General features: G+C 39.7%; 1 protein-coding gene across 1 annotated transcript in view; it reads left to right on the plus strand.

The window, feature by feature from the left end:
• The window catches only part of GTF2B (general transcription factor IIB), a 38085-nt gene that overhangs the window by 4094 nt on the left and 6105 nt on the right, over positions 1 to 27886 (plus strand). The window contains exons 2-5 of the mRNA XM_011982079.1: positions 106 to 212; positions 22764 to 22897; positions 26652 to 26798; positions 26927 to 27056. Coding sequence (XP_011837469.1) covers positions 106 to 212; positions 22764 to 22897; positions 26652 to 26798; positions 26927 to 27056 — 518 coding nt within the window. The remainder of the gene's footprint in view (positions 1 to 105; positions 213 to 22763; positions 22898 to 26651; positions 26799 to 26926; positions 27057 to 27886) is intronic.

Below are 27886 nucleotides of genomic sequence, written 5' to 3' on the forward strand. Positions count from 1 at the left end.
ATTGAAGAATGTTCACAATCTTTGTCTTCCCCATCCCGCGTCCCAGGAGATTACTGTGATACATGTTGATTGGGAAGATGTAAAAATACAACTTTTTTCTTTTAGTTTGGATGCTCTTCCAAGAGTCACATGTCCAAACCATCCAGATGCGATTTTAGTGGAGGACTACAGAGCCGGTGATATGATCTGTCCTGAATGTGGCTTGGTTGTAGGTGAGTTGTTATTATGGTTTTAATTTAAATTACTGTTTAGGAGGCCAAGCACCGTGGCTCATGCCTGTAATTCCAGCACTTTGGGAGGCCGAGGTGGGAGGATCACGTGAGGTCAGGAGTTTGAGACCAGCCTGACCAACATGGAGAAACCACATCTCTGCTGAAAATACAAAAACTAGCTGGGCATGATGGTGGGTGCCTGTAATCCCAACTACTCGGGAGGCTGAGGCAAGAGAATGGCTTGAACCCAGGAGGCAGAGGTTGCAGTGAGCCGAGATTGCATTGCACGCCAGCTGGGGCAACAGAGCGAGACTCCATCTCAAAAAAAAAAAAAAATAAAACTTGTTTAGAGTTCTTCACTTTTGCATAGTTTCCAAACTGTCATTTAATGAACACATTTTGACTTTCTTCCCCAACAAATAATTTATTGCCAAAAAAAAAAAAAAAAATTAGGAAACAGAAATGAGTAAAGTTATTTAGAAACATATTTTATTGTATATCCAAATTTATGTTTTTATAATGTCGGGTGGGAGCTAATCCAGAAGAAATGAAAAGGCCACAGTAATTTCCTAAGTCCTTCATCTGAAATACTTGGTGGAGGACTGGGGAGATGGGCTGACACTCATGCATATTAAATAATCAAACTTTTGTGACTTTTTTATATGTTGAGAAGTAGATAAACATGATTTTTGAGTCTCACCGAAAGCCTTTTAGTCCAAAAAAAAAAAAAAATTACTATAACTTTTATATGGAATCATTTATTGATGAATGTCTATTATAAAATTACTGTCAAAAATACCACTTAAAATTTCACCTTGTTCCTACTTGCGCACTAATCTAGATATGCAGCAGAACTTTAGACTGCAGATAGTCTGTTCAAAAACTATTCTTGTGGTGGAGTTGCAGCATCTGAGAATCGGGGTAGTATTTAGCAGTTTGAATTACTTAAGAATGAAAACTCTAGAAGGATTGTGGGCAGTATAACAGAAGCATTAGTAGTGGCTTACTGTGGAATTGTCTTACTTGGTCCAAGAAGGCTGTTTGCCTCAGACCTACAGTGGGAGTTTTAAAGTATAGAGTTGCTAATAGGGATTGAGAATCATTTGCTACTGTATGCCCCTGAGTAAGGAATAGCCAATACATTTACTATATACTAGGTACTATTCTAAATGATTTACATATTCACTCAGTTTATCCTCACAACAAACTTGTGAGGTGAGTACTAACATTATCTTCACTTTACAGATGAGGAAACTGATGTTTAGGTAGTCTAGAAGATTGACTCCATTGTCTGCATGGGAGGCAGATTTCTATCTTGTATTGCCTTTCATAATAATAAAATGTTATTCGGGTCATCAAAGTACAACCCATCACCTATCTTTATATGGCCTATTTGCTCATATGGCTTTTACATTTTTAAATGGTTGAAAAAAATCATTATTTTGGGACATGTGAAAATACAGATTTCAATATCTATAAAGTTTTTCTTCGTTTGTTTTTTGAGATGGAGTTTTGTTCTTGTTGCCGAGGCTGGACTGCAATGGCGCAATCTTGGTTCACCACAACCTCTGCCTCCCGGGTTCAAGTGATTCTCCTGCCTCAGCCTCCCAAGTAGCTGGGATTGCAGGCATGTGCCACCGTGCCCAGCAAATTTTGTATTTTTTTTTTTTAGTAGAGACGGGGTTTCTCCTTGTTGGTCAGGCTGGTCTTGAACTTCTGACTTCAGGTGATCCGATCACCTCGGCTTCCCAAAGTGCTGGGGTTACAGGTGTGAGCCATTTCGCCTGGCCAAAGTTTTTTTTTTTTTGATATGGAGTTTCGCTGTTGTTGCCCTCTTGTTGCCCAGGCTGGAGTGCAGTGGTGCGATCTCAGCTCACCGCAGCCTCTGCCTTCCAGGTTCCAGTGATTCTCCTGCCTCAGCCTCCTGAATAGCTGGGATTACAGGCGCCCACTACTATACCCGGCTGACTTTTTGTATTTTTAGCAGAGACAGGGTTTCAGCATGTTGGCCAGGCTAGTCTTGAACTCCTGACCTCAGGTGATCCCCTGGCCTCGGCCTCCCAAAGTGCAGGGATTACAGGTGTAAGCCACCACGCCCTGGCCTGTTATCTATAAAGTTTTATTGGTATATAGCAACACTCAGTTGTTTACATAGTGTATGTGGCTCTTTTCATATTACAACAGCAGAGCTTAGTAGCTGCAACAGAAACCATATGTGCAGCTCTCATCACTTGTTCTGCTGCTCAGCATACTAATTGCAGTGATGCAGTTATAACTCAGCAACATGTTGATCGCTACATATGTTGCCATACTGCACTGTTTTATTTATTTATTTTTATTACCATTACATATCCATCACACCAAAACAAGAAAAGTTAACTTTGAATGTCATGCTTTTAAGGCCTGGTGGAGTGTGGATTATTTTGCTACTGAATTAGATGGCAAAACAGTTGTGTTTATTACACAATGATACTATAGCTGTGTTAAAAGAATACAGTAAGCGTGGACATTACCATACTGAGCACTCATTAGAATATTTCTAACTCAGGAAAACAATGGTCAGAAGATAATGTAAAATAGAATATCTTAACACAACATAATTTTTTCACAAAAATAAAAGAATGAAACTGCGGCTGCAACTGAAGTTTCTAAGTGGCTTATTTCTTGGCCAAGCAAGGACAGCCATTTACCAATGATAATTAATTCATATTTGATTGCAAGAGCTGAATATATGTGTCCAGAGAAAATAAATTCATTTAAGACTGTTAGCATCTCACCAAGAACAGTTGCTTGAAGAGTTGAGGACAGTGGAGCAACATCAGTAGTCAGTTAAAAATCAAGGCAAATTATCTCAGGTATTTTTCTTTGGCTCTTGATGACTAGATTGATGTTATTGGTACTTTTCAGTTGTTTATTCAAGAAATCAGTGCTGGGCCAGGCGCAGTAGATTACACCTGTAATCCCAACACTTTCGGAGGCTGAGGGGGCTGGATCATGAGGTCAGGAGTTCAAAACCAGCCTGGCCAAGGTGGTGAAACTCTGTCTCTACTAAAAATACAAAAATTAGCCTGGCATGGTGGTGGGCATCTGTAATCCCAGCTACTGGGGAGGCTAAGGCAGAGAATTACTTGAATCCGGGAGGCGGAGTTTGCATTGAGCCAATATTGCACCACTGCACTCCAGCCTGGGTGATAGAGTGAGACTCTGTCTTAAAAAAAAAAAAAGTCAGTGCTGAGCTTGTCAGAAGAACTAGCTCCAACGGGTTGTCTACATGGAGCAGCTATAGGAGAAAATAGCTTCAAAGCCGTTGCGAAAGTGTTAATTCAGTATAACCTGAAGTGGACTCTGCTAAAATTTATTATAACTGATAAGGGTAAAAATATATGTGGAGCAGAAGACTTAGTGGGACAGATTTGCCAAGATTGAAAATGTAAGGTGTTTAAACAGCCTGTTCATTATATTATTCATCAGCAGTACTTTGTTAGAGAAGACTTTAATCTACCTGGTGTTACTGAACCAGTAATTGTGAACAATGAACTTAATTCACTCTTGTGGACGTAACTATCAATATCAGTTCTGTGACTTTTTTTTTTTTTTGAGACAGATTCTCACTCTTTTTCAGGCTGGAGTGCAGTGGTGTGATCATGACTCACTTCAGCCTCAACTCCTGGGCTCAAGCAGGACCTTGGCTAATTTTTTTTTTTTTTTGGTAGAGATAGGGTTTCACAGTGTTGCCCAGGCTCGTCTTGAACCCTGGCCTCAAGTGATCCTCTTGTCTTGGCCTCCCAAAGTGCTGGGATTATAGGTGTGAGCTATCATGCTCGGCCAGTTTTGTGACATTTTTTGTTAGAAATAAAAGCTGAATATTTCTAACAAAATATTGTTAGGGTGACTTGTCTTAATGACACACTAATTTGGTGATTTAGCAGTAGTAAAGTTTTGTTGTGATTTTTCTGAACTCAGGGGCCAAGAGTAAGATTTTTCTGAATCAGTACTGCCTTCAGCTACTGCTATTGAACACTGGATGGTTTTGAAAATTAGCTTTTGCTGCAAACTTGCTAATACTTCTTAATGAATTCATCATAGAGTTACAAGGCAAAATACTGCTTTTCTGTGAAACATAAACTGCGGTAAAGTCAATTTCACAAGTTAACGTTTGAATCATAAGTAATGTCAAATTGCTTTTATGTACTTTATATACTTCCAGTGCTGTCAGAAGTTAAAATAGGATATTCATTACCACATAGATTTGCAGCAGATATATTTTCCAGGCTTAAGCTATATTTTCAGCGGTATTTTTCAGACCTGAATGCAAGTGCAAAGGAAATTTTCATATTTCAAAATTTGTTTTCATTGCACAGTTAAGGGGGTTCCATCTAACCTTCAATTGGTAGTGACTAATCTGCAAGGTAACAGTATGTAGGCCTTTATCAGGAGAAGAATGTGATACAATTCTATAAATGCCTTCCAAGCAGTAAATATGCTCAATTAAAATCATATGCTTGTGGATTAATATTGGTATTTGGCAGTACTTATCTATGTGAAAAGAAAGTGAAATATATAAAATCTTGTCAGTACAACATCATTGACACATGAACATTTGTCATTCATTTTGATGATAGAGAACATTAACTTTGAACTCCAGTTAAGTGAAATGTTATCCCCAAAAAAGAGAATTTTATTCTTCTCATTAGTAGACATGTATTACAGTAAATTACCTAATTATTATATTTTAAATTTCAACAATAAAAAATAGTGGATTTTTTTCTTATTTTATATAAGTACCTACTTAATATCCTTAATTTTGCCTCTTGACCCACAAAGCCTAAAATATTTACTGTGTCACCCTTTACAGAAAATGTTTGCTTAACCCTTCGGTTAAATGAGAGCCTTCCAATTCTTCCACAATGTTAAGATCAGACTGATAATGTGTACGAGTGAGACAGACAAAACTGAAGATAATTTCAGCTTCTTAGCTCTCCTAACCTCTGTAGCTTTTTTTTTTTTTTTTGGAGTGAGAGTCTTCCTGTATCCCCCAGGCTGGAGTGCAGTGGCACGATGTCTGCTCACTGCAGCTTCTGCCTCCGGGGTTCAGGCGATTCTTGTGCTTCAGCCTACTGAGTACCTGGGATTATAGGCGTGCACCACCACACCCATGTGTATTTTTAGTAGAGACAGGGTTTCACCATGTTGTCCAGGCTAGTTTTAAACTCCTGACCTCAAGTGATCCAGCTGCCTCAACCTCCCAACATTCTGAGTTTACAGGTGTGCGCTATGGCGCCTGGCCCATTTTTAAATAACGTAAAAGTATCCCGTTATATTTTCAGCCTTCCCACCAGCCTCACTTCCGCTTTAACCAGAAAGACAGTTGAGATTAATCAGCCAGAAAAGGAAGATACAATTCACAGGACTTGTATGCATTCTTGTGCTTGGAATTCCTAATTTTTGCTTGTACTTTTCTGCTATATCAAACCAAAGGAAGTTAATTTTGTTTTTGCTTTTATTGATTTATTCATATCAAACACCATGTTAAATCTTGAGGTCTGAAAAAATATCCAATAAAACTTACTTTCTATGATATATGACAGTATTTCTTTTTGATACTGATTCTTGTGACATAAAATATAACCAACACTTATTTTAAAATATACGGTAGGCTCATTCATAGATATTTGTGGTTAAATGTGTAATATATCGTGTAAGTGAAGAATCCATTCCATTACCAAACAAGGACAAGTGTAGAAGAGTCTAGTAGCAAAGTTCTGTTTTGCTGAGACTATCATCAAGCAAATTAAGTTGGAAATACCTAAATTGAACATAACACTGCATTAGTATAAATTAATACGACATACATGCCTGTATATATTAATGTCATATATCAATAGTGAATTTAGATTGCATTAAAATCATGTGTCACTTGATGAGGATATGTTCTGAGAAATGCATTGTTAGATGATTTCATCATGTGAACATCATAGATGGTACTTAATAAAACCTAGATGGTATGGTCTACAACACACCTAGGCGACATAGTATATAGCCTATTGCTTCTAAGCTACAAATCTGTACAGTGTTATCGTACTGAGTACTGTAGGCAGTTTTAACTCAGAGGTAAGTATGTATCTTTTTCTGTTTTTTAAATACATATCTAGTATTTATTGTTCTGACTTCTGGAGCTTTCGGCCAAACTCTTATTCTAGTATATGGTGTTTTTAACATCCGGTTCAATGTAGGCTTTGTGGGGCATGTCTGACCAATTGTACCTTCACTTACCAGTTCTTTTTTTTTTTTTTTTTTGAAGATAGCATCTTGCTCTGTCACCCAGGCTAGAGTGCAGTGGCATGAGCTCAGCTCACTGCAACTTCCACCTCCCAGGGTCAAGTGATTCTCATGCCTCAGCCACTCGAGTAGCTGGAATTAAGAGTGTGCACCACCACTCCCAGCTAATTTTTGTTGTTTTGGTAAAGACGGGGTTTCCCCATGTTGGCCAGGCTGGTCTCAAACTCCTAGCTTCAAAGAGATACCCCAGCCTTGGCCTCCCAAAGTACTGGGTTTACAGGTGTGAGCCACTGTGCCAGGCCCCACTTACTACATTTTTGTAGGTACTCAGGTACATTAACTTACCCAGTTTACCTATGAAAAGTGGGAGAAAGCTAGTATCCTTTCATCCCATTGTTCTGTGAGTTGTCAGGGTGCATACAGACCCTGCCATATATGTGAATGTGTTCAGCTCTGTCTTACATATCGAACATAGAAAAGGTACAATGAAAAGATGGTATTTATAATCTTAAGGGACCACCATTGTGTATATCGTCCATTCTAAGCCAAAATGTTATGCAACATGTGACTGTATATGTAATTGAATTTGCATCAGCTCACTGGTTTAAAGGCATTTGCTCTTTATTGCCAGCTCAGTTCAGCCTTTGCCTCTTACACTAAGAAAATGGGGAAGAAATCAAGCTGGGCAAATATTCTATAGCCCACTAAGGGATAGCATTTGTGACTTTTTTCTTATTTAAAATACTGGTTTTCATGGGAATTTGAATCCAGACATCAAGTGTTTCCTAATAAATTATCTTGGCATACATGATTTGATTATGCTTGCCATAAAATTTTTTACGTTGTCTGAAATGTTTTAGATTAAACTATATTAATTTAATAAACATTTTCTGAATTGTTTTTGGACAGTCCCTTTTTTCTTTTATTTTTATTTTTATTTTTTATTTTTTTTGAGATGGAGTCTCGCTCTGTCGCCCAGGCTGGTGTGCAGTGGCACAATCTCTGCTCACTGCAACCTCCACTTCCCGGGTTCAAGTGATTGTCCTGCTTCAGCCTCCAGAGTAGCGGGGATTTATAGGCACACGCCACCACGTCCGGCTGATACTTTTTATTTTTAGTAGAGACGGGTTTTCACCATGTTGGCCAGGCTGGTCTCGAACTCCTGACCTCAAGTCCCCGGCCACCCCCCCCCCCCCCCCCCGCCTCGACCTCCCAAAGTGCTGGGATTACAGGTGTGAGTCACTACACTCAGCTGGACAGTCCTATATTTAATTAATGTTTAATTTGTGCTTTAAAATTAGGACAGCCCATTGTCACTAATTCCTCTTTAATAGCAAACTGAAGAGTAGATATGGCCCAATTTTCATATTCAGAGCCGTATGTCACCCCCTCATCTGAGTTAGCAACTAAGAGAGCCCTTTACTATTACTTTTTTTTTTTTTTCAAAGACAGAGTCTCACTCTCGCCCAGGCTGGAGTGCAGAGGCTCACTGCAGCCTCCACCTCCCAGGTTCAAGCAATTCTCATGCCTCAGCCTCCCGAGGAGCTGAGACTACAGGCACCTGCCACCACACCTGGTTAATTTTTTGTATTTTTAGTAGAGACAGGGGTTTCACCATGTCTGCTGAGCTTGTCTTGAATGCCTAACCTCTGGTGATCCGCCCACCTCGGCTTCCCAAAGTGCTGGGATTACAGGCGTGAGCCACCGTACCCGACCACTATCACCTTTTTTTAATGAAATAATTCATAATACCAAAAATATATTTATGTTATAAGTTTATATCTTATACCTTATACCTTTTTTCCTGCCTCTAATAACATTTATCTCATTGTCTCTCAAACCGTCACCTCATTCTTCTTGAGGCCGACCCACCACCAATCTCAAAACAAGGGCAAGTGTTTTTGATTTTTCTTAAAGTAACGCAATACTTCAGGAACCAATTTTTGTTTCATTTACAGTTACATTACGAACTACCTCAAAACTTAGTGGCTTACAACAGCCATTTTATTTTGCTCATGATTTTATGAGTCAGTAATTTGGGAAGGACTTATCTGGGCAGTTGGCATTGGCTGGACCTGTAAGATCTGCTTCTTTGATAACTTCTTCACTTGCATTTCTGGTTCCTCTGTGCTACTTGACCTCCGCACATAAATCTGTCATCCTCCAGGGCTTCTCCGTAGTTGTCTCACAGTAGTCATATTTTATACTACATGGTAGCTGACTTCTAAGAGAAGTACCTCAAGAGCAAGTGTTCTGAGAATGTGGAAGCTAGACATGGGTGGTAGGTAAGGGTTATGCCTAGAACTGGCACAGGATCGTTTCAGTATTCTGTTCGTCATGGCCATGATAGGACTCACCTGAGCTGAAGGGCGTAGAGAAATAGGCTGTACCTAAACGTGATAGTGACAAGGTCACATTGCAGAACAACATGTGGATGGGAAATATTGTTGCCATCGTTGGAAAATACAAATTGTCACACATTTGCTGTCTTTTGATAATGTTTTCCCCCAGTATTTAAAATAGCTGTATAGTATTTAGTGTCCTTTAAAACTTGTTTCCAATTTTTGTAGCTGTAGTTAATGCTATTTTTAATGCTATTTAACATGTGATAGTTGTTTAATTGGTTCTCTTTTATTTGAATTACAAGATTTTTATTTGAAACATGAAGTGTTATGATTTGGTATTAGCTGCCCATTTCATCATTGATCCTTAAGATACTGGTAGTGACTCTAAAACGACCAATCTTTATTTTTTATTTTATTTTTGAGACCAGGTCTCACTCTGTTACCCAGGCTGGAGTGCACTGGAGTCCTCTCGACTCACTGCAACCTCCACCTCCCTGGTTGAAACTATCCTCTCACCTTAACCTGCTGAGTAGCTGGGACTATAGGCACACGGCACCACACCTGGCTAATTTTTGTATTTTTTGTAGAGACAAGGTTTAGCCATGTTGCCCATGCTGGTCTTGAACTTTTGGCCTTACACAGTCTACCTGCCTCAGCCTCCCAAAATGTCCACGCCCAACCTGGGCCAATTCTTAAAGCAAAGTTTTGTTGTTCCTACTATGAAACTGGTGTTTGTTTGTTTTGTTTTGTTTGTGAGACCGAGTCTCGCTATGTCACCCAGGCTAGAGGGCAGTGGCTTTATCTTGGCTCACTGCAACCTCTGTCTCCTGGGTTCCAGTGATTCTCCTGCCTCAGCCTTCTGAGTAGTGGGATTACAGGTGACCACCACCACACCTGACTAATTTTTGTATTTTTAGTAGAGATGGGGTTTCGCCATATTGGCCAGGCTGTTCTCAAACTCCTGACCTCAAATGATCCACCTGCCTCAGCTTCTCAGAGTGCTGGGATTACAGGCATGAACCACTGTGTCCAGCTGAAGCTGTTTGTTCTAACAGCACTTTTTTGTGGGGTTTTTCCCCAGATGCCAATTGTACGATTGTGTCGTTTTAAAAGTTGAACACTAGGTGGCAGTATTATTATATTTAGATAATCAGTTTGTTCATAAATTTGACCTTGTACATTTCCCATAAATTTATTTTTATAACCAGTAAAGTATTAGCTTAGTAACCTGCCATAATTGCTATTAAAACGTAAAATTGGTCTATCATGACTTCTATAAGTTATTTCACAATGAGGAGTTGTTTGAAACTAGTAGTAGTATTTCTAGTTAAAGCCATTTTTTTGTGTACCATTTAAATCTAAATTATTTGATTGTATGTAAAAACAATGTAACGAAGATACTGGAAAATAGTTTAAGTGTATTTGAAAGAGAAAAATGAGTCCATTTGACCTCTCCCTTCTACTAAACTCATTCTACATATTGTTTATACCAGCGAATCTGAAATATGAATGTATAAATGTGCATTAAGAGTCAGCTGGGGAATGTGCTTAAAATGATTCTAGGCTCCATTTGCAGACATTCTAATGTAGGTCATACATTGGTAACATATTGAGGAACACAAATCTGTACTATTTACAGTTTACCACATTCTTTTAGATTTTCTGTACGTTTAGATTTTTTATCTTCATATTTTCCATGTCTTCACACCTAGACTGCGAACTCCTGGGGGCATATATTTTATAATTGTGTGTCTCCATTGCTCCTAGTATAGCTAGAAGTTACTGTCTCTAGAATTGAGGGTTGGCTTTACTAATTGATAAGCCGTGTAACTATAGTTGAGTTACATAATTTGTTCAAGCTTAATTTGTTTCATCTGTAAAGTAAATCTTTTTTTCTTCCCCCATGGAAGACAGATACCATACATCTCAGAATTGCTGAGTCAAATGAAATAATATGTGAAATACATAGTGTAATTTTAGTATAAGATTTCACTGATACGTATTGTGGAGATACAAGTGCTTTTTTTTTCAGGCAGGGTCTCGCTCCGTTGTCCAGGCTAGTGGCATGATTATGGTTCACCGCAACCTTTACCTCTCAGGCTCAGGTATCCTCCTGCCTCAGTTTCACAAGTAGCTGTGGCCACAGGCTCATACCACCACCCCCAGCTACTTTTTAAAAAAATTATTAACATTTGTAGAGGTAGCATCTCCCTGTGTCGCCCAGGCTGATCTCGAACTCCTGGGCTCAAGCAGTCCTCCTGCCCCAGACTCCCCACAGTGCTAGAATTACAGGCATAAGCCACTGTGCTCAGCTTCCCCCCCCGCTTTTTTTTTTTTAACCTTGTAGAAAAAGAGGGTGATTCTAAGTCTGAGATACCACATTTCATAGCATGTCAGTTGCAACAAATGTTTGAGTGATTGCTGTGGGTCTGGTATATTTAATGCTCCAATTATAGTATGTTAAAGATTATTGAGTAACCATCTTTCAATTAGCATTAACAGTGTTTTCCAAAGGGAAAATTAGGTTTGGTTTAATATGGCCAAGTTTTAAAAATAAGCATATTTGTATTCACTTACAAGTTATTTCTTTGGCATCCCTTGTAAGCCTTTAGACATAGCCTTCTTGCCTGATTTAGAGCTTTTAATTTGGGTGCAATTTTTCTCTTAAGCATCAGAAAATTACCCATTAAGTACTTGAGTAGCAGACTGCCCTTTGAGCTGGTTTCCATTTTACAGAAGGGGAAACTGAGACTCAGATTGCTTAGGTAATTAGCTCAAGATTCCCATCTTATAAGCAACAGAGCCACATAAATCCAGGTCTGTGGGACTTAAAAACCTTTTTTAACATATGTCTCTGTTAATCAATGTGCTGGTTGGTTACTGAGAGTGATAGAAAGATGAGAATGCTGTGAGCAAACCCTGGAGCAACTCTTTGGATAGTGTATGAAAGAGAGTAGGGTAACCTAATATGGGATCCTGCAGTTAAAGCTACATTACAGGTCTTCCAACTATGGTGACATCCTGAAGATAGTACTGTTGAAATTCGAGTGAAGCACAGTTTTTAAGAATGAGTAAGGATTTATGGAGAGAAAATTATTCCAAGTAAAAGGAAAAAGAAACCTATGCCATAGGATAGAGGCCTGAACAGTAGTAGTATGTGAGTGACCAAATTTATTGTGGCCAAATTTAGGATACACTTTCAACCAATGCATCAGCTCCTCATCTTAGATACTGCTACTCCTATCGACCTACTTGTATTTGAGGAAAATTGAAATGTAATAAGATATCCAGGGATGGGGCTTACAGTGTATTTTCCTCACTGTTTTCCACTGGTTCACCTTGAACAGTTTTCTTTAGGGTCTAAACATCAGGGGCAAAGTAGGCTTTTATGGGCTGGTCTGGGAAATAAACTGTGATATGCTTTGTTTCTAGGAGATAATTCATGTTGAGTTCCTACTCAATTTATGGCAACATAAACTGTGATTTAGAGACTGGTGATTTAGAGACTTGCTATATTATTAATAGTATTTCTTTACGAAGTCAGCATTCTCTTCAAACTTGAATGCTGTCATTCAAGCTGACCATTTCTTGGTCAACATTCTCTTCAAACTTGTCTAATGTAAGATTTCAGTAAGAATGCGTAGTGACCCTGGACTAAAAGGTGGGATTATTTGACATGTCATGAGAAGGAATCGTAGAAAGGATTAAATGACCACGGAAAGTGTGGAAGCTAGTGATACATTTCATCATCAACATTAGACTTACTGTTTACAGCATGTTGACTTAAAATAGTTTTCCAAAGTACTTTGGATTTTTTTTTTTTTTTTTTTGCTTTAAACGTAAAAATATTTGATGCTTAGAGTTTGTCCACCTTGAATAATAATATGTTCAGATTCTTGAACTTCTAGACTTACCAGCACATTTGACAGCATTTGTAGTTTTTAAACTAAATGAGCCTGTGAAGACAAGTAATTTGGGGTCATTCTGTGACTTCTACTTCTGAATTCTTTACTACAGGTTGTATGCCACAGTGATTAAGATTAGTTTCCAGGAAGACAGCAGAAAGAATTGAAATTCTGGGAAATTCCTCTTCGTGTTCCTGTTCTTAAAAATTCCTTTATGAGGAGCTGGGGGCTTGTGCTGTAATCCTGATAACTCAGGAGGCTGAGGCAGGAGGATCACTTGGGGCCAGGAGTTCAAGACCAGCCTAGGCAATGTAGCCAGACCGTGTCTGTAAAAAAAGATATTTTTTTTAGTTAACTGTGTGTGATGGCGCAAGCTTATAGTCTTACCTGCTTGAGGGAATTAGTTCCCCCAAGTAGCTAGTGAGAATCGCTTGAGCCCAGGAGTTTGAGGCTGCAGTGATATGAGTGTGCCACTGCACTCTAGCCTGGGTGACAGATCAAGACTCCACCTCCAAAAAATAAAACAAAATTTTAAATTCCTTTATTAAATTATAAAAATAAGAAGCAAAAACAGTCCTAAGAGTCTAGGTCAGGCTAGAAAATCAGATCCTCCTCAGTATTTGCTTCCTGGCTGCTTTTGGTGTGTTGCAGTTTCCCCTGCACGAAAAGCCCTTCTAGTTTTCACGTTGTACTATGAAATACCTTTGGTTGGATTTCCAATTGCTTGCATGGTAAAGAGGATAAATGTCTGTTTAATTTGTCTTTCTTTGTGGTTTGCTTCAGAATATGAGGCAGAGTACCCTGATTTTTCTGGGCATTCTTTCTCACTTCTCCTCTCCCCCATCCTATTATTCGTTATAGCTGAGACTGCTGGTTATTTGCCAACGTCTATTTCCCCGTTCTTTCATTAGTAAGAGTCCCTGAGTTTTACATGGGCGTGTATGTGGCTGCTCACCTAGACCCTATATCCCAGTTTCTCCTGTAGCTAGGTATGCCATGTGGTTAAGTTCTGACCAGTAGGTTTGTAAGTATTAGAAGAGATGTGTACAGCTCTAGATCCTGCCTTAATAAAAGATGTATCCTTACTTTTTCTCCTTCCCAGTGGCTAGAATGTAAACATGATAAAGGAAATTACTAACAGCTGTCCTATGCTACAAAATGCAAGCCATAATAAGGATATATTATCAAAAAGATAGGAGGAGCTTGGGTCATACTAGCCTGGGACTATTAAGTGTGGACTGTTAACATGAGAAACTTCTATCATGTTTAAGTCACTACTATTTATTATTTAATTATAGCAACCCTACCTGTATATCCTTCCTTAAAAACTTCTGGAATCCTGGCCAGATGGCGGTGGCTCACCCCTGTCATCCCAGCACTCTGGGAGGCCGAGGCGGGCAGTTCACGAGGTCAGGAATTTGAGACCAGCCTGACCAACATGGTGAAACCTTGTCTCTACTGAAAATACAAAAATTAGCCAGGCATTAGCCGGGCGTGGTGGTGTGCGCCTGTAATCCCAGCTACTTGGAAGGCTGAGGCAGGAGAATTGCTTGAACCCAGGAGGTGGAGGTTACAGTGAGCCGAGATAGTGCCACTGCACTCCAGCCTGGGTGACACAGCGAGACTCCGTCTCAAAAAAAAAAACCCAAAAAAACATGGAATCCTGTGGGAAGTTTCTCTTGTTTGGGTCATCTATTAGTCTGCTAGGGACTGTGCTACTGCCCAGAGAGACTGAGAGTACTGGTGGTAGTGACGTTGGAAGATTTTCTGGATTGGATTGGAGTGACAGTTCTTTATTATAGATAGAGTGAATAAGCTTAAAAATCAATATGAGGCTTATGAATATAAAACTATAATAAAGAGAAACAGGGATCCTATGGACTTGGCAGAAAACTGTGCCCATAACATAGTTTAATTACTCAGAGAAAGTTACAGAAACCAATATGATCAATGAGCTAAAGGGTCCATTATTGAAATATTAGGGAAGATTTCTATTAAATGTCAGAAAAAAGTAACACAGCACAAGGAGACCAACACGATAAAACTGGTTTTTAGGCAGTAATTGGCAGACTTAACACTCTAAAAAACTAAATCAGTAAAGCAGAGAACAAACCTGAGACACACCCACAGTGTGCAAGACGACAAGATATCTATTAGGTTAGTCAAACAAAGTACCCACTATGGTGGTACTAGAAGATCCAGGTGAATAAAGTATTAAAGATAAAAGAGAAAAAAACTTTACATTCCTAGCAGAAGAGCTCAGGGCTGCAAATCAAGAATTGTGCACACCACTGGGGATTGCATCCTTTTAATGTTTTAAAAATTATATTAATAGAGACTTGTAACCTACCACTTTCTTTCTTTGTTTTTGTTTTTTGTTTTTTGTTTTTTTGAAACAGAGTTTCACTCTTGTTGCCCAGACTGGAGTACAATGGCACGATCTCGGCTCACTGCAACCTGCACCTCCCAGGTTCAAGGGATTCTCCTGCCTCAGGCTCTCAAGTAGCTGGGGTTGCAGGCATGTGGCACCACGCCTGGCTAATTTTGTATTTTTAGTAGAGAGCGGGTTTCACCATCTTGGTCAGGCTGGTCTCAAACTCCTGACCTCAGGTGATCCACTCACCTTGGCCTCCCAAAGTGCTGTGATTACAAGCGTGAGCCACCGCACCCGGCCTAAAAAGTTACTTTCAAAGGACCTGAATCATGTTGACAGATTACTTCTCTGTGACAGTTGCTGAAATACAATGAACTTATCCCTAATTGTTCAGTTTGTCATTTGGTACAAAAAGGAAGCCATAGAACAATCTTCTGAGCCAGACGCAATGGCGCATGCCTGTAATCCCAGCACTTTGGGAGACTGAGGTGGGTGGATCACCTGAGGTCTGCAGTTTGAGACCAGCCTGGCCAACGTGGTGAAACCCTGTCTCTACTAAAAATACAAAAAATTAGCCGGGTGTGGTGGTGGATGCCTGTAATCCCGGCTACTTGGGAGGCTGAGTTAGGAGAACTGCTTGAACCTGCAAGGCAGAGGTTGCCGCCAGCCAAGATCCAGCCTGGCCAACAAGAGCGAATCTCCATCTCAAAAATAATAATAAATAAAAAGAGCAATCTTTTATACGGATTTGTACATAAATCTCCAAAAATACAGTGCCGAATTATCTTTGTTAATTGTCGCTTGGAACAGCACTAATGACTATTCGCTTAACATTTTTGGTTCTCCTTTAGGGTATATGATGTAATTGTATTTCTCCCCTTTGAAGCATAACCACTTACTTTACTGGCTTTGGCCAGTGGCATGTGAGTGGAAATGTTAGTGTCACTTTTGGTCAGAAGCCATTATGAAGTCTGTGTATAATTTCCCACATTTCCTTCCCCATCCATGGTAACTGGCAATATCTCAGGTAATAAAGATCCTGTCACCTTGAATAAGGATGGTGTAAGAAGCTTCCAGCTATCCCTTTATAGATATGTAATGTGAATAAGAAACAAACCTTCATTTTAAGCCACTGAGCTGCTTTAAAAATTGTTCCTCCAGTATAACTTGATTTATCCTAACACATAAGTATTAAAGTATAATAAATCTCAAACAATTGTGGTTAGCTTTTTACAACATAAGACGCGGTGGCTGGGAGCGGTGGCTCACACCTGTAGTCCCAGCACTTTGGGAGGCCAAGGACGGAGAATCGCTTGAACCTGGGAGGCGAAGGTTGCAGTGAGACTAGATCGCACCACTGCACTCCAGCCTGGGTGACTGAGCGAGACTCTGTCTCAAAAATAAATAAAAAATAAATAAATAAATAAATAAAGACAGTGTAAGAAACACAGTGGTCTGGTAGGAAGACAGACTTTTAATAAACTCAACGCTTACTCCTATTTAAGGTACTTAGGGTAGAATAATGCTTTAATAGACTGTTTCAATTGTATGCATAATGTTGAAATGTTTCAGTTTAAAATGAAGAGCATTGTTTTGAAAGTTTTGACTAGTGCTTTAGATACAAAATATAAATGAAAGTTAAGCATTGGAAATGGAATGTGTTTTTTTTGGAATATGTTTTTTGCCACTGATGGGGTTCTATATCTAGAAGTCAAATTAAATTAAAAAAAATTAATAGTCTATTAAAAGTGACTGAATGTAAGCATATAAAATATAGCAATTAGTAGTTAGAAAATGAGATTTTTAACATAAAAAATCTAGGTCCAGTCTTAAGCATGGCATACATAATACTTTGAAATCTGCAAGAAGACCTTGAGGAAAGAGTATTCCCTTGTTGAAGAAGATAAGAATTGTTCTGTGATTCCCAAAATAATGTATAGATTTGGTGTCATTTAATTCAAAATCAGTAGTATATTGGTGGGAATGAGTTTTTAATTTTTAACTTATTGAGCTGTAATTGCATACCATAAAACATAGTTTGAATTTTGACAGTGCGTGTACTGGTGTAACCCACACCCTAATCAAGATATAGAGACCGTTTCCCTCACCTTAGAAGTCATTTTGGCAGCCGGGCGTGGTGGCTCGTGCCTGTAATCCCAGCACTTTGGGAGGCCGAGACGGACTGATCACAAGGTCAGGAATTTGAGACCAGCCTGGCCAACACCGTGAAACCCCGTCTCTACTAAAAATACAAAGTTTAGCCAGATGTGAAGGTAGGTGCCTGTAATCCCAGCTACTCGGGAGGCTGAGGCAGGAGAATTGCTTGAACCTGGGAGGCAGAGGTTGCAGTGAGTCGAAATTGTGCCACGTCACACCAGTGTGGGTGACAGTGTGAGACTCCAGTTGCGGGGGAAGGGGGGAAAGAAGTCATTTTATGCCACTTGCCTGCCAGTCCCACCCAGCAATAGCCGTGGAACTGATTTCTGGTCTCATAGATTATTTTCCCGTTTTTTCAACTTCACTTGAATGAAATCATACAGTATGAACTTTTTTGTGACTGACATTTTTGGTTTGAAATAATTTCAAAAAAATTTCAAAAAGTTTTGAGATATATTTGTTATTGCATGTGTGAGTAGTTTATTTACTGAAGAATATTCCATTGTGCACATTTTTCTGTTGATGGGTGGTTTCTAATGGGGCAATACACTCACTCCATCCCTCAGTATCTGTGGGGGACTAGTTCCAGGACCTCCCTTGCATACCAAAATTTGCAGATGCTCTAGTCTCTGATACAAAACGATGTAGTATTTGCCTATGCACATCCTCCCATATACTTTAAATCAGTTCTAGATTACTTCCGTAGCGTAAATGTATGTAAATAGTTGTTTATACTGTGCTCAGGGAATAATAGCAAGAAAAAAATGTCTGTACATGTTCAGTACAGGCGTATTTTTTCCCCAAATGTTTTCAGTCTGTGGTTGGTTGAATCCGTGGATGCAGAATACACAGATACAGAAAGCCAGCTGTACTTAAGAATGGAATTGCCAGATTGTAAGATAGGTGCCAAAGTGACTAAACCACTTAAAACTGGTGCAAGTGATTTTTGACAAGTATTCTCGGTTTCTTCTTGAAAAATGAGATGGAATTCGTATTCTCTTCAGAATATGGTAAAATGTTTTAGTTAATACCCTTTAGACACCACTCTAATATATGGATTGAGAGCTATACATGTGTGAAATACATAAATACACATATTGGGTGTGTTTACTTTTTTGGATGGGGAACTTGTTTAAAAGTGTTAAAGATCATGCTCTAGATGGAGCGAGGAGTTGTGCATATATATGTATTATAGTAGTATAAGTTTTCTTTGATACTATAAATCTTCACATAGACTACAGTGTGTGGTTAAGAAGGAAACTAGTGGAAGTTCGTATGTTTCTTGGTTTCTAGAACATTAAAAGGATATGTGAAGTTTTGTGTATTTGCTAATTAGCTGACTTCTTCCTTTTCAAAAGTTGATTATAGATTATACCCAGGCATGGCTGCCTTGTACCACTTAGCCCTTGAAAAAATTTTGTCTTGCAGCTTTCTTCCAGAGCAACTTTTAAAAATACTACTCCATTTAGATTTTCTTCAAATGAAAATTCTTTATGTATTCTAATTTTTTCTGAATGGACTTGCCCTATTTCTTGTTACTCATGCACTTAATCTGCTGGACTAGTTGTAGTTGCATGGTATGCTAATTGAGTTATTTTGGAAACTTCATTCCTTATGAATGCTCTTTTGGGTTGTTAAATATAAAAAGAGGGAATGGTTCTTAGCACACACCACAGATTCTTGAATGAGTCGTTTAGATCATTCCTACGTATGTGGAAAAATTACATCACCACCCAGTGTTGTGTTTTCTATTTATACTATGCTACCTTAAAATAATCCATCTTAAAAAAAATTAAAAATCCATCTTGTCTTTATAAAAACAATATAAAGCAGGCAGCAAATGGAACTCATGGTAAGGTATTTCAGAAAACGCTATGAAATGAAGCATCTTAGCTAACTAATGGTTTATCTTTAGATTTCTAGACAGACTTAAAAGGTATGGGCATACCTTCTGCCTTTTCACTTATGCCATTGTCTTGATACATTCATGTATGTTAATAAAAATCTTGCAAGTTACTGATGACATTTGATGATTTTTTTTTTAGCTTAAAATTTAGTAAGTAACTCTGGGTTTGAAGGCCACAGTGATTTTTGTTCTGTGCGTGTTTGTGTTTTTATTTTGCCAAATAGTAAAGTTAGATTGTCTTTTCTCTCTTTGAAAACATAAGTGCATGGGAACACCGTGGTATCACTTTAATTGGTGGATGCTATTAAAGGGACTAAATTCTGTCTAAAAATACTATGCTGGTGCTTATGATAAATTTAGTGAAAAGAGCTTGCCATGAAACAGGCACAATATTTAAATTTTAGGAAAACATATAGGTGCATACATATGAACGAAAAACACAGCATATATGAAAATATAGTGGTCGTCACTGGGTATTGGGAATGCAGGTAATTTTTTTTTCTAACATATCTTTTAGTGAGCAAGTATTTTCTAAAAAGGAAGAAAACGTGATCTCTTTAGTGTGATCTCTTTGAGACATGGGTTTGTTGGTGAATAGTACTCACTGCACAGTGGTTTGGTAAGGTTTCAGTGCACAATGACAATTTGATACTTTTAAGTACCTTTTTAAAATCTGTGTAATTCACATTACTTCCTAAGTTTAGTGATGTTTATTATGAGGAAGAGGAAATAGAGAAATCCTTGTAATGCCATCCATCTAACGCTTTTCTCCTTGTTTCGGGCCACCTCCTCGATGTGATATATTAAAATTGCCTTCTGACTTACCGCCCTGCTTCTGCCTGCCTTGCCTGTTCTCATTGCATGCAGGGATGGCAGATGGGAACTCTGCCTTTAATCTCAATCCCTTTGTAATGTGGACACATGGTAGTCCAACTGATAATCCACTTTTACCTCAGCTGTTTAAAGAAAAGTTTTTCTGTTGCGTGCGGTGGCTCACCCCGGTAATCCCAGCACTTGGGGAGGCCGAGGTGAGTGGATCGCTTGAGCCTAGGGGTTCACGACTAGCCTAGGTAACATGGGCAAAACCCCGTCTCTACAAGAAATACAAAAATTAGCCAGGCATTAGTGGTGCATATCTGTAGCTGCTCAGGAGGCTAAGGTGGAAGTATTGCTTGAGCCTGGGAGGCAAAGGCTGCAGTGAGCCGAAATTGCACCACTATACTCAAACCTGGGCGAGAGAACGAGACCCTGTCTGAAAAATAAAAAGAAGGAAAAAAGAAACATTTTGTCAGAGGCTTCAGGAATGAATCATTCTCTTGAGCATTTGCTTACTTTGGACAGGGTCTCACTCACCCAGGCTGGAGTGCGGTGGTGTAATCACGGCTCCCTGCTCCCTGTAGCCTCAACCTCCTGAGCTCAGGTGATCCTCCCACCTCAGCCTCCCTACAGGCATGTGCTACCATGCTCAGCTAATTTGTTTTTGTATTTTTTTTTTGTAGAGACAGGGTTTTACCATGTTGCCCAAGCTGGTCTCGAACTCCTGGGCTCAAGTGATTTTCCTGCCTCAGCCTCCCAAAGTGCTAAGATTACAGGCGTGAACCACCATGCCGGGCCTTTTCTTAAATCTGTCACTAAGATTAAATTACATGATCACTATACTCTGGTTGTTTATGAGCATTTAAATTAATTTTTATATACAAAATTTAAAAGTTAGCATGGTCTAGGTGGAATTCCTTCTGTTTTCTCTGTTCTTTGCTGTCCTCCTGATCAAGTACTTAGCAGAGCACTTGGAAACTTTTAAAGTCTTCTATGGAGATTAATGTTATTGTTTTGTTACTTGGGTTTTTTGTTTTTTTTTTTTTTTTTGAGACGGAGTTTTGCTCTTGTTGCCCTCTTGTTGTGAACTCAGTTCACTGCAACCTCCGCCTCCTGGGTTCAAGCAGTTCTGCCTCAGCCTCCTGAGTAGCTGGGATTACGAGCATGCACCACCACGCCCAGCTATTTTGTATTTTTAGTAGAGACAGGGTTTCTCCATGTTCGTCAGACTGGTCTCGAACTCCCAACCTCAGGTGATCCGCCCGCCTGGACCTCTCAAAGTGCTGGGATTACAGGCATGTGCCACCATGACCAGCTAATTTTGTATTTTTAGTAGAGACAGGGTTTCTCCATCTTGGTCAGGCTGGTCTTGAACTCCTGACCTCAGGTGATCCGCCTGCCTTGGCCTCCCAAAGTGCTGGGATTACAGGCACGAGCCACTGCGCCTGGCCCGAGATTAATGTTTTAAACTGATGCCTCTCCCTTATCATCCCCACAAAAAAGGAGAAACTCAGAATATATGCTATCTTTCTAATTTTCATAGCAGTAAATAGTGAATATTGAGCACGTAGTACTACTTTTTAAACACTTTACATGCACTATACGTGGGTATTATAATATCTTGTTTAATCTTTATAATCTTTAAAATACGAGGTTAAGGAGAATTTTAGAGCTGAGGTAATAAAGACATAGAAATGAAGTAATATTCTAAGGCTAAGCAGCAAAGGGCAGAGTTCACACTCTTGACTATTATATTAATTGACTGTTAATACCATAACTCTAATTGCTGCAGTAACTGGTTTCTGCCATTTGTTTCTTTCTGCTTGCTGTGTATACACAAAGATGAAATGGTCTGGTTCCTTCCTACTTTCAGCTTCATCACAATTCACTGAAAAAGCTCATGTTTTATAATTGGAGTGTAGAACAGACTCTGATGTGCATTTCAGTTCTAGCTATGTGATCTTAGGCTAGTTCATCTTATTTGTGAAGTGGCAGTAAAAGTGGTACCTCCCTTGATAAGGCTGTGAAGATTAAGTGAGAACATGTACAAAAGGGCGCAATGAGTAGCGTGTCTAAGTGTTCAGTGTTAACTTTTGACTACTCTGAAGGTATTGCCAGACATTGAGATTTCTCACCAAAACAGTAATAATACGGTTTACTTGTGTCTGCTTCCATGATATATTTAGATGCTGCCTCTTTTCTTAAAAGAGAAAAGTTTGCCTACCAGACTTTCTTCTTACTGATTCTAGGCTTGAAGTTTATTCTGTATAAATTATTTGGCCACATATATTTTTCATCAAATTGTTACTTTGAAACAGAAGCTTAGGCTTATTTTCTGCAAAGCATTTCCCACCAAAACTTAGTGACGTTTTAATATGAAATTATTTGCATTAATACCATTCTAAAAAATGTTTTCTGTTTTTTTCCCATGCCTGTTGCAAATTTTGTGCAAAATCTGGTTCTTAATCATTATTACATTGTTTGCCTTTGCATCACATATGAATAGCTGTACTTTGCTACTTTTGACATTCTTTTTCTTCCAAGAGTTAGAATATCATAGCATAATGTTTCAAGAGGATTATTGTTAAACTGGCACAATAGTTAAAGGAATGCTTTAGGACAAATGTCTGAAATGTGATATTTGAGCTAGATCCTAGATGTCCATGTGGAGATTTCCTGGGAATAAAATGGCTTAGTTGGGCATTGGACAGTGTAGTTAAGTAAACCGTATCTTGACAAAATGATTCAGGTATGTGCTTATATTCTTAGGTGACCGGGTTATCGATGTGGGGTCTGAATGGCGAACTTTCAGCAATGACAAAGCAACAAAAGATCCATCTCGAGTTGGAGATTCTCAGAATCCTCTTCTGAGTGATGGAGATTTGTCTACCATGATTGGCAAGGTAATAAGTCCATTTGGCAGGAAATACCAATTGCAGAATGACCATAGACCTGAGAGTTTGGGAACTTTGCAAAAGTATGTCACTGTACCAGTGGGGACTCTTGACCTGTCTAATAAGATTTGCCAGTAATATCATTGTGAATGAAGGCTAACTTGTGTGTGTATTCCATCCTAAAGTGGGGAAGACTTTTAAATCAGATTAAATCCAAATTAAATGAAAATTACAGGGCCTTTATATCAGACCTTTTTTTCATAAATCACATTTTGTATACACACAAAAAATGAGTGTAGTGTGGCCTTCATGAGTTAATATTGATATATTCTCTGAATATCAAGAATGTCTTCTCGGCTGGGCATGGTGGCTCACGCCTGCAGTCCCAGCACTTTGGGAGGCCGAGGTGGGTGGAGATCAGGAGTTCAAGACCAGCCTGGCCAAGATGACGAAACCCCGTCTCTACTAAAAATACAAAAATTAGCCGGGCATGGTGGTGGCCGCCTGTAATCTCAGCTACTCAGGAGGCTGAGGCAGAGAATTGCTTGAACCTGGGAGGCGGAGGTTGCAGTGAGCCGAGATCGCGCCACTGCGCTCCAGCCTGGGCGACAGAGAGAGACTCCATCTTTAAAGAAAAAAAAGACAAAAAGTTGTCTGGGCAACAGGCTGGAGTACAATGGTATAATCAAAGCTCACTGCATGCTCAAACTCCTGGGCTCCAGTGATCCTGCTTCCCTGACCTCCCAAGTAGTTAGGACTACAGGCGCATACCACCACACCTGGCTAATTTTTATTTTAAAAAATTTTTTTGGCCAGGCTCGGTGGCTCACACCTGTAATTGCAGCACTTTAGGAGGCTGAGGCGGGCAGATCGCTTGAGGTCAAGAGTTTGAGACCAGCCTGGCCGACACAGTGAAACCCCACCTCTACTAAAAATACAAAAAAAGTTGTCAGGCATGGTGGCGGGCGCCTGTAATTCCAGCTACTCAAGAGGCTGAGACAGGAGAATCGCTTGAACCCAGGAGTCGGAGGTTGCAGTGAGCCAAGATCACGCCACTGTACTCCAGCCTGGGTGACAGAGTGAGACTCTTGTCCAGGCAGGTCTTGAACTCCTGGTCTTAAGCAGTCCTCCCGCCTCAGGCTCCCAAAGCGCTGGGATTACAGGCATGAGTTACCATGCTGAACCCTGCATAGCCTGTTTTGTTTTTGAGACAGGGTCTAACACTGTCGCTCAGGTGGGAGTGCGGTAGCATGATCTCGGTTCACTGCAACCTCCCCCTCCCAGGCTGAAGTGATCCTTCCGCCTCAGCCTCCCAAGTAGCTGGGACCACAGGTGTGGGCCGCTACACGTGGCTAATTTTTTTTATTTTTTATAGAGACAAAGTTTCACCATGTTGCCCAGGCTGGTCCCAATTCTTGGGCTCAAGTGATGTACCCACCTTGGCCTCCCAAGGTGCTGGAATTACAGGTGTGAGCCACCATCCGTGGCCAAGATAGAAATATTTTTAAGCTGCTAGATTTATCACATAATAAATTTCTATGTGTACTTGGGCATATTTTTCGACTTTCTATTTTTTCCTGTCCTGGTCCAGTTAGTCAAATGCCGTACCACACTGTTCTAATATATAGTAGCACTAGTTTTCCCTCATTGTTCTTCTTTTTCAGCATTTTCTTCACTAGTGTTTTCCATTTAAAGGTTAAGTTTGTTTCATTTTTTAAAAAAGTTTAGGTTTGTTCACTTGCATTTTTTGTACCTTTGGAGTTGATCATATGATTTTCCTCCTTAGCTCTATTAATACGATGTTTTATATTAGATTCTTTAATATATTTGTGGAACAGTCTCCACTTGGTTGATATTACTGCCTTTTAATACACTGTTGGATTCTGTTTTCTGTGGGGTTTTTTGGTTTTTTTCTTTTGAGGCAGGGTCTCTTTCCGTCACCCAGTCTAGAGTGAAGTGATGTGATCATAGCTAACTGCAGCCTCAAACTCCCAAGCTTAGGTGACCCTCCTGCCTCAGCCTCCCGAGTAGCTGAGACCACAGGCGTGCGCCACCACACTCTGCTTGTTTTGTTTTGTTTTGTTTTTCTGAGATGGAGTTTCACTCTTGCCGCCTAGGCTGGAGTGCAATGGCGTGATCTCAGCTCACCACAACCACCTCAAGCGACTCTTCTGCCTCAGCCTCCCAAGTAGCTGGGATTACAGGCATGTGCCACCACGCCTGGCTAATTTGTATTTTTAGTAGAGGTGGGGTTTCTCTCTGATGGTCAGGCTGGTCTCAAACTTCCAGACCTCAGGTGATCCACCCGCCTCAGCCTCCTAAAGTGCCAGGATTACAGGCATGAGCCACCGCGCCCGGCCTGTTTTTTAATATTTAATATTGTCACTGGGGTTTTGGTCAGATTAATTTGCAAATTGACATAGGGAAAATTGACTTCTTCATAATAAATCTTGTATTCAAAAACTCATAATGGGCCGGGCGTAGTGGCCGAAGCCTGTGTTCCCAGCACTTTGGGAAGCCGAGATGGGCAGATCACGAGGTCGGGAGATCGAGACCATCCTGGCTAACCCGGTGAAACCCCATCTCTACTAAAAAATACAAAAAAAAAAACTAGCCGAGCGAGGTGGCGGGCACCTGTAGTCTCAGCTACTCGGGAGGCTGAGGCAGGAGAATGGCGTGAACCCGGGAGGCGGAGCTTGCAGTGAGCTGAGATCTGGCCACTGCACTCCAGCCTGGGTGACAGAGCGAGACTCTGTCTCAAAAAAAAAAACAAAAAAAAAACTCATAATGCCTTTCCATTTCCTTAGGTATCTTATGTGTCTTTCAGGAGATGTTTGAAAGTTTTCTTCATGAACATCTCACATGTTTCTCAAGTTTATTCCAAGATTTTCGTTGTTGTAATTGAAAAATTTGCTTTCCTTGTCTTTTAACTGGTTGATTGTACTTATGAAGGGTATTGATTTCTATTTATTTTGACCTTGCTGCTTTAGTGAATTATTTATAGCAGCTGTTTTTTAGTGATTTTCTTGCATACTCCAGGTGTATAAAGATACTATCTGCAAATAGTTTATCACCTCCTTTCCAATTTTGTACTTCCGATTTTTCTCTTGGTTAATTGACTCGTTTTTCTGATCAGTGTTATAAAATGGTAGCAGTGGGAGGTGCGTTTGTCTTGTGATTTTGGTGATAATGCTGGTAATGTTTCTTCATTAATTGTACTGGCTTTGGGCAGAGGAGAGTGGTTTTCTTATGTAAAGAAGTACTCATTTGTAGTGTCCTATGAGTTTTTATCAAAAATGAACTTTGAATTTTGTTCATTTGCCTTTTTAGCACCTTTGGAGATGATCATGATTTTTCTCCTTAGATCTAATAATATAGTGTTTTACATTATTTGATTCTCTAATAATATCTTGTGGAACAATCTCTAGTTGGTCATGATATACTACCTTTTAATATGCTATTGGATTCTGTTTTCTAGTATTTGATATTTTTTATCATATTTCTAAGTGAAATTAGACTTCTTTTTTCCATGGTTTTGTCAGGTTTTTGTATCGTATTTCTATTTATACACTTTAAGCTTCACATTTTCTATGTTCTTGAACAGTTGTTAGAATTACATATTCCTTTAGTATAGATGGGCAGGATGCACAATTCAGATTTCTAGTCTATATAGAATCAGATCTTGTAAGTTATATTTTCATAGAAAGTGTCCCATTATTCATACTTTCCAAAACGTTTTTTCATAGTTTTAACTGTTCTATAGGGTACAGGAGCTGCAAGTTTTGATGAATTTGGCAATTCTAAGTACCAGAATCGGAGAACAATGAGCAGTTCTGATCGGGCAATGATGAATGCATTCAAAGAAATCACTACCATGGCAGATAGAATCAATCTACCTCGAAATATAGTTGTAAGTTCTTGTCTACCTCCTTTAAGCCATTCTGGCATTGACTTTGCATAATTTAATGAACACATGAAATTTCGATATTGCAGCTAATTAAATGACATAGAGTTAAACTTAGTTTCTCTGCTTTGAAGGATCGAACGAATAATTTATTCAAGCAAGTATATGAACAGAAGAGCCTGAAGGGAAGAGCTAATGATGCTATAGCTTCTGCTTGTCTCTATATTGCCTGTAGACAAGAAGGGGTTCCTAGGACATTTAAAGGTAAGTTTTTACCTTTTTTTTTGCTGTTTTTTTGTTGTTGTGGTTGGTTGGTTGGTTGGTTTGTTGAGATGGAGTCTCACTCTGTCACCCAGGCTACAGTGCGGTGGTGCGATCTTGGCTCACTGCAACCTCCGCCTCCCATGTTCAAGCTATACTCCTGCCTCAGCTTCCTGAGGAGCTAGGATTACAGGCACGTGCCACCACACCTGACTAACTTTTGTATTTTTAGTAGAGACGGGATTTCGCCATGTTGGCCAGGCTGGTCTCAAACTTCTAACCTTAGGTGATCTGCCCGCTTTGGCCTCCCAAAGTGCTAGAATTAACAGGCGTGAGCCACTGTGCCCAGCCTAAAATAGCATTTTCTACATCATATTAAAGAAACAGACCAATGTCAGGCAGCTTTGACACTTAGAAGCTAAGTCATCTTTATTGTCACTACAGTAATCCACTTGAGCATCATTTGCCAGTGTCTACTTATTTTGTTCCTTGACAGCAAATTCATAGAATGTTCTTTTAGGCTGTTTTCCCACGTAGACTCATTTTAGTCCATGTAAGCCCACTATGTTCTTTGCTAGTGAGATCTTTTGATGGACTGTTAAAATTTTGTGGGCTTTCAGGCCTGTAATGGTAAACCAAAGTAGGCCATTTACACATTTGGTTTACATGAAAACAGTTTCCATTTCTAGCACCAGTCTCTGTAGATGAGGGAGTCAGGCTTTAGAAAGTATCAGTGAAGGCCAGATACGGTGAGTCACACCTGTAATCCCAGCACTTTGGGAGGCCGAGGCGGATCACCTGAGGTCAGCAGTTCACGACCAGCCTGGCCAATA

Source organism: Mandrillus leucophaeus, unplaced genomic scaffold (assembly GCF_000951045.1).
Source record: "Mandrillus leucophaeus isolate KB7577 unplaced genomic scaffold, Mleu.le_1.0 Scaffold235, whole genome shotgun sequence".
NCBI lineage: Eukaryota > Metazoa > Chordata > Mammalia > Primates > Cercopithecidae > Mandrillus > Mandrillus leucophaeus.